The sequence below is a fragment of the Camellia sinensis genome, chromosome 14 (genome assembly GCF_055761805.1).
Source record: "Camellia sinensis isolate YWXY chromosome 14, ASM5576180v1, whole genome shotgun sequence".
Taxonomy (NCBI): domain Eukaryota; kingdom Viridiplantae; phylum Streptophyta; class Magnoliopsida; order Ericales; family Theaceae; genus Camellia; species Camellia sinensis.
The window spans coordinates 17,812,117-17,832,013 of record NC_138974.1 but is presented as its reverse complement, the minus strand read 5'-3'; the positions used below and the strand labels follow the sequence as shown (position 1 = coordinate 17,832,013).

Genomic DNA, 19,897 nt, shown 5'->3' with positions numbered 1-19,897 from the left:
GTCTTGAGGACGGTCAAAAATGGGGTGTCTACAATGATAAAATTTTATAATTCATAATGGATTATTCTTATTTAGTGACGAAATTTATTTTCTTCATTACTTTTTCGTCATCATAGGTCACTTAAAGAGCTAATTAACTTGTGTTTAGTTTTGAGAGAGAGAGAAAGAGAAAGAGTGGAAAGGAAAACTGATAAACAATAAAAAGATGGGCGAGCTAGTAGTCTATTTTTTTTCATTACTGCCCAATATGTCAAAATTTTCTCTCCAAAATTAGTGACAAAATAATTTCCTCACTAAAAAGTCTCAAAATATTAAAAATTATTAGTGATAAAAATATATTTCTCACCAAATGGTCTTAAAAATATTTAAAATCAAGTTTCTCAAAAAATATATATATAAAATTATTGGTGATGAAAATATATTCCTCACTAATAATTTTATAATTGGTGACAAAAAAAATTTCTTACCAAAAGTCTCAAAATTTTGGCGCCACCAAAAAAAATTAGCGAGAAAACCTTTGGTGACGAAATTTAATTTTTCCTCACTTAAAAAGAAGTATTTGTTGACGAAAATAAATTTCGTCACCTATTATTTTTATTTTTTTATTATATGTGACAAAATTTTATAATTTGTCACAGATTATTCTTATTTAATGACGAAATTTATTTTCTTCACTACTTTTCGTCACTATAAGTTACTTTTCTTGAACACATGTTGTGAACCACGCTTTTTATACGATTTTTTTTCTTTAAGTGAAAGCGTGGTTTGTAACCACGCTTTTAAAACTTATATAAAATCTCCCCAGCCCCGTCTTTTGCAATCACACTTGTTACACTTAACACCTTTCACTCTCGCTGCCTGCTCTCTCTCTCTCGCTCTTACTGCTCTCTCTCTATCGCTATGCTCGAGCTCCCTCTGCATCAGTACTGTCGCTCTCTATAGCGATCCCGGGTTTACCCTTGTTGTACAGTGATCCGGACATGTGTCCGTGGATGTTGAAAGTTGTTTATTATCTTGTTTGCATCCTTTTTACTTCTTATTGAGTTATAGGATGTGTTGGGCAGGTTTGTTACAGGTTGGTTGTGTTTGGGAGCCTAGTGTTGCTGCCCAGATTTTTGGACCTTCGCCTGAGCGAGGAGTTGGTCGCTCGAGCGAGAGTTGAGTTTGTGTCTGGTGGATCGAGCCAGAGTGGCTTCGCTCGAGCGAGCGATTGCGTCTGGTTCTGGACCTGAGAGTTGTATTTCTTGGCTCGAGCGAGTTTTTCTTGGCTCGAGCGGTCTGGTTTGTTCTTCGCTCGAGCGAGAGGTTAGTCGCTCGAGCGTGCTTCTGGTTGCAGACCTGAGGGTTTGAGTTGTTGGCTCGAGCGAGTGTTCTTTCGCTCGAGCGCACTTTTGAGTTTTTGGCTCGAGCGAGAGCTTCTTGGCTCGAGCGAGAGTTTTCTGTGTCTGGTCGCTCGAGCGACGAAGGCTTCGCTCGAGCGAGCGTGTTTTATATCAGCGGACAGTAGCGTTTTTGAACATCACTTTTTCACTTTCCTTTTTGATCAAACCCTAGATCCGAGACTCTCTCTCTCTAAACTTACACTCTCTCTAAGAATTGATCTCCCTAGAGTGTGAATCTAGCCTAGAGCCTTTGTTAAAAAGATAGAGGGCGTTGAGAGCTTCGTTCTAATCTGAAAAAGTTGGGATTTGGAACACGTTGATCTTCGAGTCTTCATCTCCTTTTTGGCTCAAACTTCGAGGTAGGGATATCCTACTCCTCTCTATGGATTTTGTCTTTAAATTTTAGTATTTTGAGATGTTGGGGTTGGTTTGGTAATTTGTGAAAGTTTGGGGCTTTTGTGCAATTTTACAAAAGTTGGGGTTTTATTCATAATAAACCTAGATGCATGTTTGGCATAGAGAAATGGAATAAATGTTGAACCATTGATGAAAATGGGACCTAAGGGTTGAAATGGTAATTATGGATAACGACCTAATTACATTGTTGATTAATTGGGATAATTAATTGTGAGAAATGAGGAAATGAAATGTTGATTGAATATCCATTGTGCATTTATTTTCTGTATAGAAATAACTGCTTTGGGCTATCGGTGGAGGATAGTCGTGATTGTTGTAGACAATGCATGATGATTAGGCAAACGAAAATTAATCAACGGTATGTGTCATGGAACTTGACGGTTGATAGAATACATTAATTGTATGTATTGAGTGATTGTATATAGAACCAATGTGTTTGTATACGTTATGTGTAGAGGAGGAGATGGGGGATGTACTCCGCGGTTTAGGGGAAGATAGGGGATGTACCTCTAAACCGGATAGTGTTGGGAGAAGATAGGGGATGAACTCCATAGATACAGCTCATATGCTTGTCTAGAGAAGTGAAGATAGAACTTATATGCTTATCTTTGTGAAGTGTGGATACAGCTTATATGCTTATCTGTGAATGTGGGATATTGTTGTTAAACATATCTGTTGAGAATGTAGATAGAGCTTACATGTCTATCTGTTGAAAAAGGGAAAATGAAAAGTAACTTGGACTCATAAGTCGTGTGGCATAAATATGTGATTTATGTGAATGTATCAGTGTTGGCCATCTATCAATTGCTAATCTTTTAGTCATTGTTCATGGTTGGTTTAGTATATTTCTACTGGGCTGTGGCTCACCCTATATGGGAATATCATTTTCAGGTACAGGTAGCATGCCACCTCCAAGGACATAGCTTGGGAGGCTTGAGGTGGACATACTTTTGTCGTTTTTACTTTTTGATGTATTACATGTAAATTCAAGCCAAGGGCTTAATGTGTAATGAGTTAGTACTCTTTTGTTGTAACCAAGTGTTAACTTGGAAAGCTGTAAGCCCTTAGGGCATTTGCTTTTGTTGTTAACATGTAATACTTATGTAATGGAATTCTGATAAATGGAAGAATGTGGAACTTTTACATATCAACGCATGTCTTATTTGATGGGATTAATGTTATTATTTTGAGGGCGTTACAACTTGGTATCAGAGCCTACCGGGTTCGAATACTTTGGGTACGTGGGAAGTGATTAGGATCACAATGGGTTTGTCTCGCTTGATAGAGACTTAGATGTAGTATCATATGCTATGTGATTGATTGATAACATGCTTATGTGACTATGTGGGTATGGGATTTAATTTCTAGGATGTTGATTGGATCCTTGGGTTTCTGGAAGTCTTGTTGGAAAAGCACTTGATCAATGCTGTTTCTAACCGGAATTCTAGTAACGCCTCGGGACTATCATTATCCGGAAACGAAATTCGTAAGTGCTTATGTGTTTATGTGCTTACGTGGAGTGAATTACAGTTGTCCATGCATTAGGACGTGGGTGTTTAGTTTTGGCACATTTGTGAATGTGCTAATGTTCTGTGTTACCTTTATTAGGATGTCAGGACGAGGAAGAGGTGCTAGGCGTGGTAGACCTGCGAGGCAGGAAGTACCGTTACCGGGTGAGATTCCGGCAGTGCAGGAGGGAGTTGGTCAGGCCAATGTGGCCGAGCCAGTGGGTCAGCAGGCCATGGGTGCCTTGGCCAGAGAGATAGCAGGAGCTTTGGGTATTCTTAGAGCTGGGAATCAGGCATCTGAGGCAGGGCCTTCTTTCTTGAAGAGGGAGTTCTTCCGGTCTAATTCGGATGAGTTTATCGGGGATCCGAAGGAGCCACTGAAGGCTGATGAGTGGCTAGAGCAAATGAGTAAGACGTTCGAGATGCTTGGCATCGAGGACGGAGCACTGAAAGTGACCTTGGCATCCTTCCAACTAAAGGGAGATGCGGGTCAATGGTGGAAGTACGAGAAGGCTCGTGTTGGTGGTACTTGGGAGGCGTTTGTGAATGCTTTCCAGGAGAGGTTTTTGTCTGCAGCAGCTAGGGAGAAGCTGAGGGATCAGTTTAGCCGGCTTAATCAGCAGGGCTTGTCAGTGGCCGAGTTTGAGGCTACCTTTACTAGTCTGTCCAGGTTCGCACCTGAACTGGTGGCGTCTGAGGAACGCCGTTGCTATGAGTTTGAGCGGAAGTTGAGGCGGGGCCTCAAGCTGAGAGTTGGTGGGTCTTACATCCGGGAGTATAGACACCTAGTGGACGCTGCAGCTCATATGGAGCTCATGATGCAGGAGGAGGATGAGGGGCAGAGAGGCTCCAAGAGGAGCCAAGATGGTCAGAGTGATGGCAGGAGGCAGAGGGGTTCTAACCCTCAGCAGTCGCAGGGTGGTGTTGCTAGATCGACCTTTCCAGTGCCGAGTGCAGGCTCCGGGAGAGGTGGTCAGGGGGAGTTTGTCTGTTACAAGTGTGGCCAGTTGGGTCACAAGGTTTCTGTTTGCCCGCAGAAGGGTGGGAGTCAGAGAGCTGCTTCTTCTTCAGCTAGACCGCAGAGTCAGAGTTTGGGCAGGGGACAGCCCTTGTCTTGTTATCAGTGTGGACAGCCTGGGCACCTGAAGAGGTTTTGCCCGCAGTTGAGTGCCACTTCGGGAGCGTCTGGTTCTAGGCAGACGCAGGGTTTTCAGCCAGCTCAGTCTGTGCAGGCCTCAAGGGCTAATCCGGGAGCTTCGTCATCCCAGTCTGTGCAGCAGTCTTTTGCTCCGAGAGGTGAGCAGGTAGACCAGGGGCCTACGGGGCGCGTGTATGCTGTTACCGCGCAGGATTTAGTACCGGCTCCATCGGTAGTGAGAGGTACTTTTCTGTTTTGCAACTCGGTTGCTAATGTGTTGATAGACACGGGTGCATCTCATTCTTTTGTATCTGCTGCATTTGCATCTGTTTTGGAATTGGAGTTAGCATAGTTAGAATCTCCTATTTGTGTGGTATCGCCTTTGGGTGGTGAGTTGATCCTGAAACAGGGTGTTAGAGGATGTGATATAGAGGTCGCCGACTATAGGCTTCCTTTTCTGTTTGTTGTCATGCCCATGAAGGGTTTTGATGTTATTTTGGGTATGGACTGGCTATCGTCATACCGGGCTGTTATCGATTGCTACTGCCAGAGGGTCACGTTATGTACCTTGAGCGGGGAGTGGTTCCATTTCTTGGGAGACCGGGTTGGTAGTGTTTTGCCACCGGGGTATGATTCGCGAGGGCGAAGTGAGCTTAGTAGTCTACTTGCCAGCTTTGAGAGTGGTGAGAGTGGTGAGACCCTGCTTGTGTTGCCAAGGGTGGTTTGTGAGTATTCGGACGTCTTTCCTGAAGATCTTGTTAGTTTGCCACCTCACCGAGAGATAGAGTTCTCTATTGATTTAGTGCCCGGCACGGCGCCGATTTCCATGGCACCTTACCGCTTTGCTCCAGCAGAGTTGGTTGAGTTGAAAGTTCAGCACCAGGAATTGCTAGATAAGGGCTTTGTTCGCCCTAGTGTTTCGCCGTGGGGAGCACCGGCCCTCTTTGTTAAAAAGAAAGATGGTGCCTTGAGATTGTGTATTGACTACCGGAAGTTGAATCGGGCTACGGTTAAGAATAAGTATCCTATGCCCCGTATAGATGATCTGTTTGACCAGTTGAAGGGTTCCCGTTGTTTCTCTAAGATAGACTTGAGATCGGGTTACCACCAGTTGAGGGTCAGGGAGGAGGATGTTCCGAAAACGGCATTCCGTACACGGTATGGCCATTATGAGTTTCTGATGATGCCATTTGGGCTTACCAATGCACCGGCAGTCTTTATGGACTTGATGAACCGAATTTTCCAGGAGTTCTTAGACCGATTTGTGGTCGTCTTCGTGGACGACATCCTTATCTATTCGCCTTCAGAGGAGGAGCACGAGGAACACTTGAGAGTGGTGCTTGAGTTACTTAGAGCCCATAGGTTGTATGCCAAGTTTGGGAAGTGTGAGTTCTGGCTGAGGGAAGTCAAATTTTTAGGCCACGTGGTATCCGGGGAAGGGGTGTCTGTTGATACATCCAAGGTAGAGGCAGTGCAGGATTGGGCACAGCCTAAGAGTGTGTTTGGGATCCGCAGTTTTCTGGGATTAGCTGGGTATTACCGTCGGTTTGTGAAAGATTTCTCCAGGTTAGCGTCACCGTTGACTAGACTGACTCGGAAGGGAGTCAAGTTTGTGTGGAGTGAGACTTGTGAAAAGTCGTTCCAAGAGCTGAAAGTTAGATTGACCACCGCTCCGGTGTTGATTATTCCGGAGAGAGGGTTGGGTTATGCGGTTTATTGTGATGCCTCACGAGAGGGTTTGGGTTGTGTGTTGATGCAAGAAGAGAAAGTAGTAGCTTATGGCTCACGTCAGTTGAAAATACACGAGAAGAATTACCCCACACACGACCTAGAGTTAGCAGAAGTGATCTTTGCCTTAAAAATCTGGAGGCACTACCTTTATGGTGAGAAGTTCGAGGTGTTCTCGGACCACAAGAGTTTGAAGTATCTGTTTACACAGAGAGACTTGAATCTGAGGCAGAGGAGATGGATGGAGTTCATCGAGGATTATGATTTTGAGTTGCACTATCATCCGGGAAAGGCCAATGTTGTGGCCGATGCCCTTAGTAGGAAGACCATTAGTGATGTAGCTTGTATAGCCATCCGGGAATGGGAGATGTTGGGAGCACTTGGCGAGTTTGATTTGCTACTGGGCGAATCTGTTGAGGCTGCGGCCTTGTTTTCTGTTGTTGCGCAGCCTACACTTGTGATTAGAGTGTTAGAGGCACAGAGAGGTGACCTTGAGGTAGAATCCCTCCGAGAGAAGATCTCCAGTGGGAAAGTTGAGAAGGGTTTGACGGTGTATCCCGACCTGAGTGTGAGATACCGAGACCGTTTGTTTGTACCGGAGTCTTGCCGTGAGGAAGTACTCCGAGAGTTTCACCATTCGCGCCTTGCGGTGCATCCGGGAGGTACTAAGATGTATCAGGATTTGGGTCGCCAGTTTTGGTGGCGAGGTATGAAGAGAGATGTGGCTGTTTTCGTATCGAAGTGCCTTACTTGCCAGCAAGTGAAGGCCGAGCATCAGAGGCCAGCGGGTTTGTTGCAACCCTTGCCTATTGCCGAGTGGAAGTGGGAGCATGTCACTATGGACTTCGTTGTAGGTCTTCCGAGGACTCAGCGGGGTAGTGATGCTATTTGGGTGGTTGTAGACCGGTTGACTAAGTCGGCGCATTTCATTTCTATGCGCGTGAGAGATTCGGTGGATCATCTTGCCGATTTGTATATTCGGGACGTAGTGAGATTGCACGGGGTCCTAGTGACGATCGTCTCAGATAGAGATCCTCGTTTTACTGCTAGGTTGTGGCAGAGTTTGCAGAGTGCCTTGGGCACTAAGTTGACCTTTAGTACGGCTTATCATCCTCAGACTGACGGGCAGTCCGAGCGTACTATTCAAATCCTCGAGGATATGCTTCGGGGTTGTGTCCTGGATTTCAGTGGGACGTGGGAGAGGCACTTGCCATTGGTAGAGTTTGCCTACAACAACATTTTTCAGTCTAGCATCGGTATGGCACCGTTTGAGGCATTGTATGGCCGACCGTGTAGGTCTCCAGTTTGTTGGGCCGAGGTGGGTGATGCACCTTTGTTGGGTCCGGAGTTGGTTAGGGAGACGACGGAGAAAGTTGAGCTTATCCGTAGGAGGCTTGTTACAGCCCAGAGTCGACAAAAGAGTTATGCCGACCGTAGGAGGAGGCCTTTGGCGTTTGAGGTAGGTGATCATGTTTTTCTGAAGATATCACCTAGGCGAGGCTTGATGAGGTTTGGGAAGAGTGGGAAGTTATCCCCTCGGTTTATTGGCCCTTTTGAGATTCTTGAGAGGATTGGCGAGGTTGCTTATCGGTTAGCCTTACCGCCGCAGTTGTCCGGAGTGCATGACGTGTTTCATGTGAGTATGCTTCGGAAGTATGAGCCAGATCCATCACATGTGTTGGATTGGACCGATTTAGAGGTAGATGAGGATGCCTCATATGAGGAGAGACCGGTTCGGGTCTTGGATAGGCGGGATCAGGTCCTGCGTAGCAAGACCATTCCTTTGGTGAAAGTCTTGTGGAAACATCACGGAGTGGAGGAGGCCACTTGGGAACGTGAGTTGGAAGTCCGTGAGAAATATCCGGACTTGTTTGTTGATATGTAATCTTGTGTTTAAATTTTGAACTATTGTTGAACTTAAGAGCTTTTGTATATGTCTTAAGTTGTGAAACATTGAAAAATGTTTGGTTTATTGGAAGTATGTTTTGGGAACTTGCCTCATATGGAAGTTGAATGTAACACTATATATGTTGAATATATTGTTGAAATTGGAAAGATAATGCGTAATGTTGATGCATGTTGAAAGTACATATGTTGTTTACATATTGTGAAATGCCTCTTGTTAAAGGAGGGGGTGACCGGTAATGGGTCGAATTGTTGAATGTTAAAGTGTAACATTGTTTAAAATGGAGGAAAACTTGTTTTTGAAAACTTGTGCTTAATTTCGGGGACGAAATTCTTTAAGGGGGGGAGGTTATAGCGATCCCGGGTTTACCCTTGTTGTACAGTGATCCGGGCATGTGTCCGTGGATGTTGAAAGTTGTTTATTATCTTGTTTGCATCCTTTTTACTTCTTATTGAGTTATAGGATGTGTTGGGCAGGTTTGTTACAGGTTGGTTGTGTTTGGGAGCCTAGTGTTGCTGCCCAGATTTTTGGACCTTCGCTCTAGCGAGGAGTTGGTCGCTCGAGCGAGAGTTGAGTTTGTGTCTGGTGGATCGAGCCAGAGTGGCTTCGCTCGAGCGAGCGATTGCGTCTGGTTCTGGACCTGAGAGTTGTATTTCTTGGCTCGAGCGAGTTTTTCTTGGCTCGAGCGGTCTGGTTTGTTCTTCGCTCGAGCGAGAGGTTAGTCGCTCGAGCGTGCTTCTGGTTGCAGACCTGAGGGTTTGAGTTGTTGGCTCGAGCGAGTGTTCTTTCGCTCGAGCGCACTTTTGAGTTTTTGGCTCGAGCGAGAGCTTCTTGGCTCGAGCGAGAGTTTTCTGTGTCTGGTCGCTCGAGCGACGAAGGCTTCGCTCGAGCGAGCGTGTTTTATATCAGCGGACAGTAGCGTTTTTGAACATCACTTTTTCACTTTCCTTTTTGATCAAACCCTAGATCCGAGACTCTCTCTCTCTAAACTTACACTCTCTCTAAGAATTGATCTCCCTAGAGTGTGAATCTAGCCTAGAGCCTTTGTTAAAAAGATAGAGGGCGTTGAGAGCTTCGTTCTAATCTGAAAAAGTTGGGATTTGGAACACGTTGATCTTCGAGTCTTCATCTCCTTTTTGGCTCAAACTTCGAGGTAGGGATATCCTACTCCTCTCTATGGATTTTGTCTTTAAATTTTAGTATTTTGAGATGTTGGGGTTGGTTTGGTAATTTGTGAAAGTTTGGGGCTTTTGTGCAATTTTACAAAAGTTGGGGTTTTATTCATAATAAACCTAGATGCATGTTTGGCATAGAGAAATGGAATAAATGTTGAACCATTGATGAAAATGGGACCTAAGGGTTGAAATGGTAATTATGGATAACGACCTAATTACATTGTTGATTAATTGGGATAATTAATTGTGAGAAATGAGGAAATGAAATGTTGATTGAATATCCATTGTGCATTTATTTTCTGTATAGAAATAACTGCTTTGGGCTATCGGTGGATGTAGACACCCCATTTTTGACCGTCCTCAAGACTTGGACGTCACCGTTTGAACACTCGGTGATTATCCATGTTTGTGTTCGTTTGGAGTTCCCGGAGGTCTCGGCTCACGCGCCTTGCCTCAGGATCCCCGAACTCGACCGTTTAGTGTCTGGTTTTGCACCAAACACTTGTGTTTTGCCTTGGAAAGGCAGGGTGAGGCTTGTAGACCATCCCCACCCACCACCGGCATTGGCTAGATGCCACCGGCTGGTTTTTGCTGCCACCGGCAATGTAGTTTGCCGGTCGGCACTATTTGTTGCCGGTCAGCACTTTTTTGTGCCGGTCGGCACTTTGTTTGGCCAAGATGGCATTTTTTGCCGGCCGATTGCTGTTCATCTGCTTTTGCAGATATTTTAGGACAGCTGTATTGATTTTGCTCCCCTCCATACACGTGTATGGAGGGATCTCCCTCTTGCAAAGCTTGTCTTGTAAGCTTTACAAGAGGCTTATAGAGAGAGCTCTCTCTAAGGGAAGAGAGGAGAGGTTTTAGACATTTTAGAGAGAGAGAAGACAGAGGAGAGCTCTGGTTTTCTAGGGTTAGGGTTAGATACACTCACCTATCTCTCTTTCCTTCTCATTTTGCACACTAGGTGTTTTGTGCCTTACTATTGCACACAAACACCTAGTGTTTCACCTTCCTCTAGGAGCTGAGGTTCTAAAGAGTGTGTTTTGAAGTTTTGGTGTTGGTTTGGAGCCAAAGGAGGCCATTGGAGCACCATTGTTGAAGAAGGCATCAAGGGTGAGAAACTAGTCCTTTTTTTTCCCCTTTTTTGCATCAATTTTATACCTACCTTAGAGCTGTTTTTGTGCTTGTTGTATAACATAAAAAAGTTCTGTTTTTAAGCCCTCTTTGTTGTTTATTAAGAGTGTTTTGTTGTTTGAGGGGTGTTGACCACCCTTAGGCCTCAAAAGGCCTCATTTTGAGCCATTTTGTGCTAGCTCCGGGATTTTGGTGTTGAGGTCTCTTCACCACTGAAATCTTGAGGGATTTCAGTGGTGAAGATGATGCTTTGAAGTCCCAAGAAGGAGAGGGCCACCCCCTCTCCTTGTTGTCCTTGAAAAGGGCACATTTTGGCCTCTTAAAGAAGCCTATGCTTGAGTGTGTGTTGAGCATGTTTGGTTTGTTTTTCATGCTTATATATCCATGATATAACATGATTTCAAGTTGGTTTTGGAACCTTATGCATGTTTAGCATAGTTGCCATGTAATGCCTTATTTGTGCCTTAACATGTTCTGGGTTGTTAGCCTTTGTTGGAGCATGTTTTAGGCTTGCATTTGTGAAGTTTATGTGCTTATTTTGCCATGTTTTAGCTCTGTCCATAGTCGTTTGGGTTGATCTTTGCATGCATTATATAGCTCTTTTGTATTTGGGCTTGTTGGCTTTGAGTATGTGCATGTGTAGCATAGCATCTTTGCATTGTTTTGGTGATTTGAGATCATTTTACATGCTATTTCAGTCCCATTTCCATGCTTGTTTGATTGCCTTGCATGCCTCTTTAATGCTTTGAAAGCATGTGTTGCAATGCTCCATGTTTTGGCCATGGTGTATGCCTTTGAATTTGGGCCACTTAGATGCCATCTAAGGAGTCCTTTGGCCTTGTTTTAACATGCTAAAAATCTGTTTTTAGTTGCTCAATGCATGCCATGTTTGTTGTGATAAAACATGCTTCAAAGCTTCATGATTCGCCTCAAGTATTTAGACCATGTTTGGTGCATGCTTGGCTTGATTTGTTGCTTGGTTTGGCATCATTTTATAGCATGATTTTAGGGCTCATGTTGCATGCTAATTGTCCATGTTTCCTCCCTTTCAAGTGTGCTTGAGGGTTGTTTAAATTGTGCCCAAGTGTAGGCCTTCCATCATGTGTATGTGTGCATGTGTTTTGGCTTCTTGTTTTGGTCATTTTGGCCACTGTTTTAGGCCTATTTTAGAGTTGCCTAATTCATGTATAAGTCCATCTTGCCATCCATTTGCATTGCCATATGCATGCTTGTATGCTCGCATGAGTTAATTGCCATGCCATGTTGCATTCCTAGCTTGTATGCCTAGGTTGCATTGCATTTTGCATGCATGCCTTGTTCCTTGAATTGGTGATAGGAATTGGGCCTAATTTGTTTGATTGGTTTGCATGCATTTGAAACCAAAGTTGCATGCTTGGTTCCTTGGGCCATCATGCATGGAAATGCGTGATTGGTGGTCCGAGAACCGAGGCACATGTCCCTTTGAGTCATTACAATGATAAGAGACATGGTTGGTGCATACATGCCTTGAAATATGCTGCCATGCCTTGTTTTGCCCTCTGTTGCTGTGAGTTGCAGGCTCTGCAGGAATACTCTGCCGACCGGCAGTGTAATGTGCCGGCCGGCAATCTTTTCTCTGCCGACAGCTTCAATTTTGTGCCGGTGGCAACATCTCAGTGCCGGTGGCAATTTCACCCAGCCGGTGGTGTCTCCCAGCATCTAAGGAAGCAGTCCTGAAATTTTGGCAGCCTCCAGAGGAGCACAGGAAAGAAAACAGAGGCAGCCTACGCATGGCGGCGCGCTTCCCGAGGCGGTTTACTGTTTTCTTAGAATAATTAATTTGTTAATTAATTTGTAATATTTAATTAGCTCGCGTAGTTAATTAATTTGTAATATTTATTTGGTCCCTCCGAGCGAGGGCAAACCTGTAATAAGTGTGTGTGGGTGGTGTGTATGTCTTCCAACCTCACGTCTTTCTTCCCTTTTATTTACCTGCTTATGATGGTAGATTAGGGCACGTTTAATTTAGCATACCTTATGCTATGCATGCGTGCATCCATGCATTTGTATTGCATGCATTAGGCTCGGTACATCACGCTAACCGCATTTGTACTTCAATTCAAAAATTGACTATGTGTTAATTGTGCATTTTCACATGACATGTCTAGGATTAGCCGAGCCTATCTTAGCGACATTTTGTATGCGATGCATTAGGCACTTAACATGGACTTGGATCATGCATGTTTGCTAACAAGTTCTTGGTTTTGGCATGGAGTACTATGTAAGTATTTCCGCTTTAGCATATCACATGAGTGTGAATGTTACCATGACAGCATGCTTAACATGTGGCTAGATGCTTATGTGTTAAATTGTTTTGAATGCCTGTGGGTGAAGGTTGGATTGTTTGAGTTGGAAAAACTCGTTGAAATCTGTATTTTAGCCTACTTGCGAGTAGCAAATCCAAAGCATTTTCAAACCAAACGGATATGCAATGTTTATTTCCAAATTAGGCAATCTAGTCTATACTTGTTTGCTGTGCGCATAACATAGTAATTCTAGGCTAATAAATGGAATAAGAACACGTAAAGTTTTCAAAAACGGATATCACGGTTAGTAGAGGCCGGTCTTCGGACCGGGCGAAAGGGGGTGCTCATAGCTGACCTTCCCCGATCGTACCCAAGCTCCCGAGCCGAGACAACTCCGGTGATGACGGACATGTGGCCTTCGGCACCGAGTCAGGGTTTCCTAAATTCCCCCATTTTAAAATATTTAGGTGGCGACTCTGTATCTGGCAAAGCAGTCCATGTTTGGCACTACTTTTTCAAAAATCTGTTTCTCAAAACGATTTGCCAGATTTGGACTCTTTGGTTCAGATTAAGAACCGTGACACAAATCGAGTCCGAACTGTAGCACGAGGTCCCACGCGGGCGCTGCTACAGTTTCTGGCGACTCTGCTGGGGAGTTTAGAGAGCTTGACTTGAACTCGTGATATCCTGTTTTGATCTCATTTATGTGTTTCTTTGCATTGCATGTGCATTGGTGTGCCTAGGAACACAGTGTTTGCCATCTGCCATTCCTGAACGGTTTGCCAGAGGCTTGTCTTGTCAAGGCATGTCCATAAGGCTGACCGGCTATGGGCTCTGACAGTATGGGAACACAAACCCCGGTTTTGCCAGGGCACCCTTTCTGACCATTCGACCTAGTGCATATTCGGAACCATAGTGACCATTCCAAGCTAGGACAGGTTGCTTACCCGATGCTAAGTTGTTTGAAACCGCTGTGTGCGTAGTAAAACCCTAGCTCCTGACAAAATAGGACAGGGAAACCCTACCCCCAATATAGGGGTGTTTTGTTCTCTTTACTTGCTATGTGCTTTTAGAGTGTTGCTCTACAGGAACGCACATGTCAGTTTGCAAGTCAGAGTATCTAACCTGGGAACACCAGTATCAGTATCAGTTGTGAGAATCAGTTATCCGCGGGTATCGGTTCAGTTTTCGGGAACAGTGATTTCTGGGAACAGTGATCAGCAGAAGGGAACAGTTGTGTAGCTACACCCGTGGTTGATCAGTTTGGGCTGAAATGCTGTCTGTTTTTCCTTTCAGTTCAGAGAGTCGCAGAGTTGATACAGAATAGCCAGTGTCCCCCTTTGCTGAGGCAAGATTTATGGCGGCACAAAGTTCAGAAGAAATTGTGGTTATGGCAGCTGTATCGGAGCAGGGAACCACTCCGCAGAATGAGGCCAATATCAGTATGTCATACCCGCCCAGGTCGCCCGTTGTGCACCCGGTTTGGGCTCCCCAGTTATATCAGGCTCGTGAGCCCACCACCTTCGAATTGATGGGGATGATAGGCGATCTCCAAAGGTCTATGGCAGACCTCGCCTATGGAATGTCGGCTTCACCGCCAGCGGCGCCGTACGCCGGGAATTTTGTACCACAGGAACCCCCGCTACTGGGGCGGATTGTGATAGAGCTCAGCCAGCCAGAGGTGGCTTCCGGCTATAGTCACGACATGTCAGCACCAACCCAGACCCTCGACCAGGCTGAGGCCAGAGGAAAGGACAAGGCAAAGATAGATGCCGATCCCATTGAGCAACTGCTGTGGGCAGTCGAGGCTCTGAAGGCCAGAGGAATGAGCAAACAACAAACATCTGCAATAGTGACCAAAGCTGTAGATGATGCTTTCCCCGCTCCAATCAAAGGCAGCTCAAGCCAGGCAGAAAAGCGGGATGGGCCCCGTCATGCCCAGACAATTCCAGTAATTCCCGACCCTACACCGGGGAAGGTTCAAAAAGCCAAGGCAGCGCCAGCTGATCCTTTCGCCAATGCATCTGGCAAGAATCCTCAAACTGCAAAGTACCTGCCCCGAGGGCGCAGGGTCTTTCACGACCTCCACATGCCTTTGTCTAGGGCATTGTTAATATTGGCGAAGAATGGGCATCTTAAGCCTTTGGAGCCCCGGCCACTCCCGAAGAATCTCCCCACCACTCATGATGCTACCTTGTACTGCGCGTACCATCAGCAGTCCGGTCACAGCACCGATGGCTGTTCCCGCCTTCGTCATGAAGTGCAGGATTTGATTGATAACAAGGTTATCCTACCACCCACCTCGGGCAAGCCCGTCACCACTCAGTTGCTGGATTTCGAGGGCTCAGATACTGCGAGTATGTAAAGTGAACCGCCTGCGGGCAACATTTGGTACATTTTTGGATGAAGCGTCTGGCACGCATTTTTGAGCATCGGTGAGACCGAGTTTTGTAAATCCTGGCTCGGATGTCGAGTCAGTCTTTTGTTTTTGAGTCTGTCTCTTTGTCTTAAGTCAGTCTTTTGCTTAAGGGTCTGTCTTGTTGTATCGAGTCAGTCCCCGTTGTATATAATACCTGGTGATTCTGGGGTTGTTGCCTCGAACACCGTTTTGTTTTGTAATTATCTGTTTTTGTTTTGAGTCTGTCTCTACCAAGGGGCCAGTTGCACCAACAAAGCCGATTGAAACAGCTGTTGCTATCTCAACCTTCATGTTTGCTTTCAGCATAAGTGCCAGAGAATTTGATTGGGCTGACAGTACATCTCGCCTGCTCTCCTGCGCGCCAAACTCATAGCATTAACCTAAGTTTTTCAAAAAAAAACTTTTGAACACTGCGGTGATGAAAACGAAGGGGAAGGAATTCCTCGGGTTTTGCAAAATTTTGATCATTTTGAGAGAAAGAGAGGCGTGCTAAGCCTTTTTATGAATGAAATCATGCTTGTCGGCGTGAGTACTGAGAAGGACCCTGGCCTGATCCAGATTGGTTCCACACTATCTTCGGCGCGAGCGATTTGTCGCTTTCTTAAAAACTTTCAAAAGCAAATGTTTTACGCAGCCCTGCGAAGACCTGTGTGGAATCGCTCTTGAGATTGCGCAGCCTAGGATCGCTCTTAGCCTCAAGATTCAACCTATTTGTTTTCCGAATTTGAACCCGTTCAGAATGTTCAGAAAGTTCAACGGACAAACGCCATGGAGGCCCGCGTGGCCGGTTTCGAAACAGCCCTCGAGCAGGAGGCACCAAGGCCGAATCAGAAGGAGTAGATCTCGTCGGAAGAAGCTCGTGGAGCAACCTTGATGGATTCTTCTGCAAATCAGTGCAACAGCCGTTCTCCTGGACACAGAGAGGCTTCAATTTCAAAAAACCATTTGGCATGGACTTGCTACACTTTTACCCTTTGAGAGGCTCGCTGGGCCGAAAACCCGGAAGGGCGGCCCAGGCAAAAGTTAGAGCAAGAGAAAAATACAACAAAAAAAGAGAAAAATACAAAAGAAAGATTGAAAAAGAAGAAAAGAAAAAATAGAAAAGAAAAAGAAATGAAAAAGAAATAGAAAATGAAAAGAAGCTCGCAAGGTCGAAAACCCGCATTGGGCGCCTTGGCAAAAGTGAGAGCCAAACAAAGTGAAGGTTAAAATACCCGAGTGGACCTTAACCGGAACTACGTAAGGCTTGATTCCCATGTTTGGGATACGTAGGCAACTTCATCATGAAGTCCAGCCCCCAACGCTTTCATAAGCATCTCAGTCCATGCAATGGTTTCGATTTCATCCCAAAGTCCAGTGGCCAACGCTCCCAAGGCGACTGTGTCCATATATGTGTTGTGACCGTCTTCCTCATCTCTGTGTCCAAGAGTTCGGCCACCACCAATGAAGACTGTCTGCAGACTGCTGCGGCACCATCCCAAACAAGGGGCAACTTTCCGTTGCCATGAGCCGCCTTTCAAACTAGGGGCAACTTTCCGTTGCCTCCCACCCCCTTCAAACCAGGGGCAATTTGCCATTGCCTCCGATCCGAGGTTGCGCATCTCGAAGAGTAAGTTCCATGCTTGTTGAGCATCAGCTGTTTGAAAAATAGTTTTTGAAAGTTTTTACTGAGGTTGACTATTTTCTCGAAAACTATTTCATTTTCCAAAACTGGACCATTGTCTTGGACCCAAAAGGAAAATTTTCAGTGCTTGCTGCCTGACTTGCATGCTTTTCAAATCAAAAGTCGAACAAGTACGTTAATCCGACTCCCGTTTTGATCAAAACCGTTTTAGTAGAAAGTAAAAACGAAAGAATGGTTAAAATGATGAACTAGGGGCACAGTTGAGCCAGGCGTTCTGTCTCTCCCCCGTCATCGACGTACTTGCCAGAAGAGCACTCTGCCTGCCGGAAGAATAGCTGTGAGCTAACGGCATCGGGCGTGAACCCACACCTTGCTATTTATCCATCAATCACCCCGGGGAGGGATGAAAAATGAGAGAATGAAGAATAGAGAGGTGTAAGTTGAGAGAAAAGTGAGGAAAAGGGTTTTGAGAGAAAATTCGAGCTTGAGAGCCGAGTGATGTGAGAATCACAAATTAGAAAGGGTGGGAAACAATACCCAGATTGAACTGGCTCCTCGTGGTCCGAGGTCTCCCATCTTCGTTTACGCGTCTGTGTGTCGTGTCTCTTTCATTTGACGGTCTCGTCTTTTGTTTTGAGTCTCTCCCGAGCGTGTCTCGTTGTGTTTAGGTCGTGTACCTCTTTGTTTAAAGTCCTCCCCGCTGTGTTCAATGGTAGGCTCGACATCCCGGTTTGAAAAACCCTCATTTGATTTCTAAAATCATTTATGCTCAGGATGCTGTGCCATTCTCTACATTTGAACGCGTGTTCGACTCCAACCGGTTCCATCTTTGAGGTCCGTCCTGTTAGACTGGGCTGTTTGTTTGAGAATTCGCCGTGTGCAGAATGAATCGAATGCTGTGTTATGGGCTGTACACGGATTAATCCCCAACAGAGTAAGGGCTGTGTGTTCAGGAATCAGGCAGTGGGTTGCTTGGGTGTATTTTGGCGGTTGGCTGTTCAAGTTATCTGATTATTACAGTGCAAGTGTTCAATTTTCAGACAACCAATCAATTCCATTTACATTGAGGTGTAACATGATGAGATGCGATGCAATGCATGAAATGTGTAAATGTAAACACTTTTTCAGATAAAAAGTTCGTTTCGTTTCATTTCATTATCTTTTCAAATGTACAAGTTTTGGAAACAAAAATCTGCCTGCGGCAGTACAAGGTAATCTATCTACCAACCAAAAAGAAAAGTACAAAGAAAGAAAGAAAAGATAGCAAAAATCTGCATCTATGTCCAGCGACTCCAAGGGCTGTCAGTCCGTCCTGGTCCTCTTCCTGGACGAGGGTCCAGGAGCATCATCAGCGTCGTCGTCAGAGCCCGAGCTAGAGCCGTCTCCGGTCTCCTCCTCCGATGACCCTGCCTCCGCCTCTGACTCCTCGTCGTCATCATCGTCCGGGACTGGAGCTCGCGAACTGCTCCCGACGTGAGTACGCCCACCCCTAGTACGGGGAAATATCCTGCCCTCCTCATCTCTCCCCCGAGCAGGGACAGAAGGTCTAGCTGGAGCACCTCCCGCCATGGGAATCTGGAAAGGAGGCTGAAAAGTACACAAAAAGGGAAATGCATCAGTATGCCGTGAGCAGTTTATCAGTGCAGAATGCAGTGTGTGAGTACAATGTATGAATGCCGTGAGCAGTTTATCAGTGCAGAATGCAGTATGTGAGTACAGTATGAGAATGCCGTGAGCAGTTTGTCAGTATAGAGTGCAGTGCAGAATGCAGTGTATGCAGTGTATCAGATGCTGTGAGATCAGTGTATCAGGTGTTGTGCCGTGCATCAGATTATGTAAAGCAGTGTATGAATGGTTTGAGGCCAGTGTCAGAAGGACATACCGGTATGCTGTAGACAGACAGAAGGTCAAATGTCCGCTGGAGCATCCCCATCATCGAGGCATTCATCGCCAACGACTGACGGGTGTACTCAGAAGAAGCCTGCAAAGGTATCAGATGCATTAGTATTCTGTGGAATATCAAGTAAACTGAAATGAAATAACTGTACGAAGTGCAGTGATACATACCGGCGAAAGGTCGGGGATGTCAATGAACTCATGCCCAGCCGGTGGAGGGGCGAAGGGGATCTGATAGGTCGCCCCACCCTGCCCCTGGAAAGTCAGTACAGCAGGCAGGGCAGGCCAGCCAACTCCTCGTCCTCCCCGCACTCCGCCCCTGCCACGGACCCGGGCCCTCCTCGAAGATCCAGCCCCTGCTCCTGCTCCGGCCCCAGCCGCCGATGCCACAGGCCTGGCCCCCTCTGCTCGACGGCCGCTCAGGGGGCGCATCAGGTACGTCCGCACGTACTCCTGATAGTCTCCAGTGCCTCGGAAGCTGGCCTCCTCCCAACCGATGGAGTAATCATCCAGCTGCTCAGGGGTCAGCCCCTCGGTCTCCCTCATCTCTGCAGGAGGGTGAGCCGGGACTATCTGCTCAGGTAACCCGCGGGTCTGGCGTAGAAAACGCTCCCCCAGGTACCAAGCCCGACAGACCGGGCCCTCTAGCAAGATCCGGAAACGCGAGGTCTCCTCAGCACCAGGGAACCGACCCCGCATCGCCGACGGCAAGGAAGCCCATGGCCGCCATGTGATCTGAAAGTAACAGACAGTTTGTCATCTACTGTTATTGAAACATGCAGTGGGAAAGCGAAGCTAAACGAACTGAAAGTAAAACATACCTCGGCCGGGGTGATGGTGTCGAAATATCGGCGGAAGAAGCCGAATGTCTCCCGTGGTCGCCGGGTGCATCCCCCGTCAAAGCGACTCGAGAAGGGAACAGCCGGAGGAGGCTCCGCAACTGGCACAGGTGCAAGCCTAGGGAAGTAGGCGTAAACCCACAACTGCAAAACAGATGTCAGTATGACCATCAGATAAAGCAGGATATACAGAATGAAACAGAAATGGCAGAGCCGTGTGTTGTGCAGTGTATTGTGTACAGTGTACAGTGTGAGCAATGTACAGTCAGTGTAAAGTAGAATGTATGTGTGTGCCGTGTGTACAGTATACAGCAAGTATAGACCAGACCACAGTGTGTGCAGTGTACTGAGTACAGAAAGTACGAGACAGGGATGAAAAGTGGAGAAGAAATGTACCTCCCAAGCCCGCCAGTAACCTCCAAGCAGCTGGCCGCTGCCGCGAGAAG

General features: G+C 46.1%; 1 protein-coding gene across 1 annotated transcript in view; it reads right to left on the bottom strand.

Moving 5' to 3' along the window:
• Window positions 1-19,336, bottom strand: part of LOC145806826 (uncharacterized) — a 40,387-nt gene extending 21,051 nt beyond the window's left edge. Inside the window, exons 1-3 of the mRNA XM_082904654.1 lie at window positions 18,784-19,336; window positions 18,599-18,697; window positions 18,213-18,303 (exon numbers count right to left, since the gene is read on the bottom strand). Coding sequence (XP_082760780.1) covers window positions 18,213-18,303; window positions 18,599-18,697; window positions 18,784-19,311 — 718 coding nt within the window. The 5' untranslated portion in view covers window positions 19,312-19,336. The remainder of the gene's footprint in view (window positions 1-18,212; window positions 18,304-18,598; window positions 18,698-18,783) is intronic.
• Window positions 19,337-19,897: the final 561 nt, after the last annotated feature.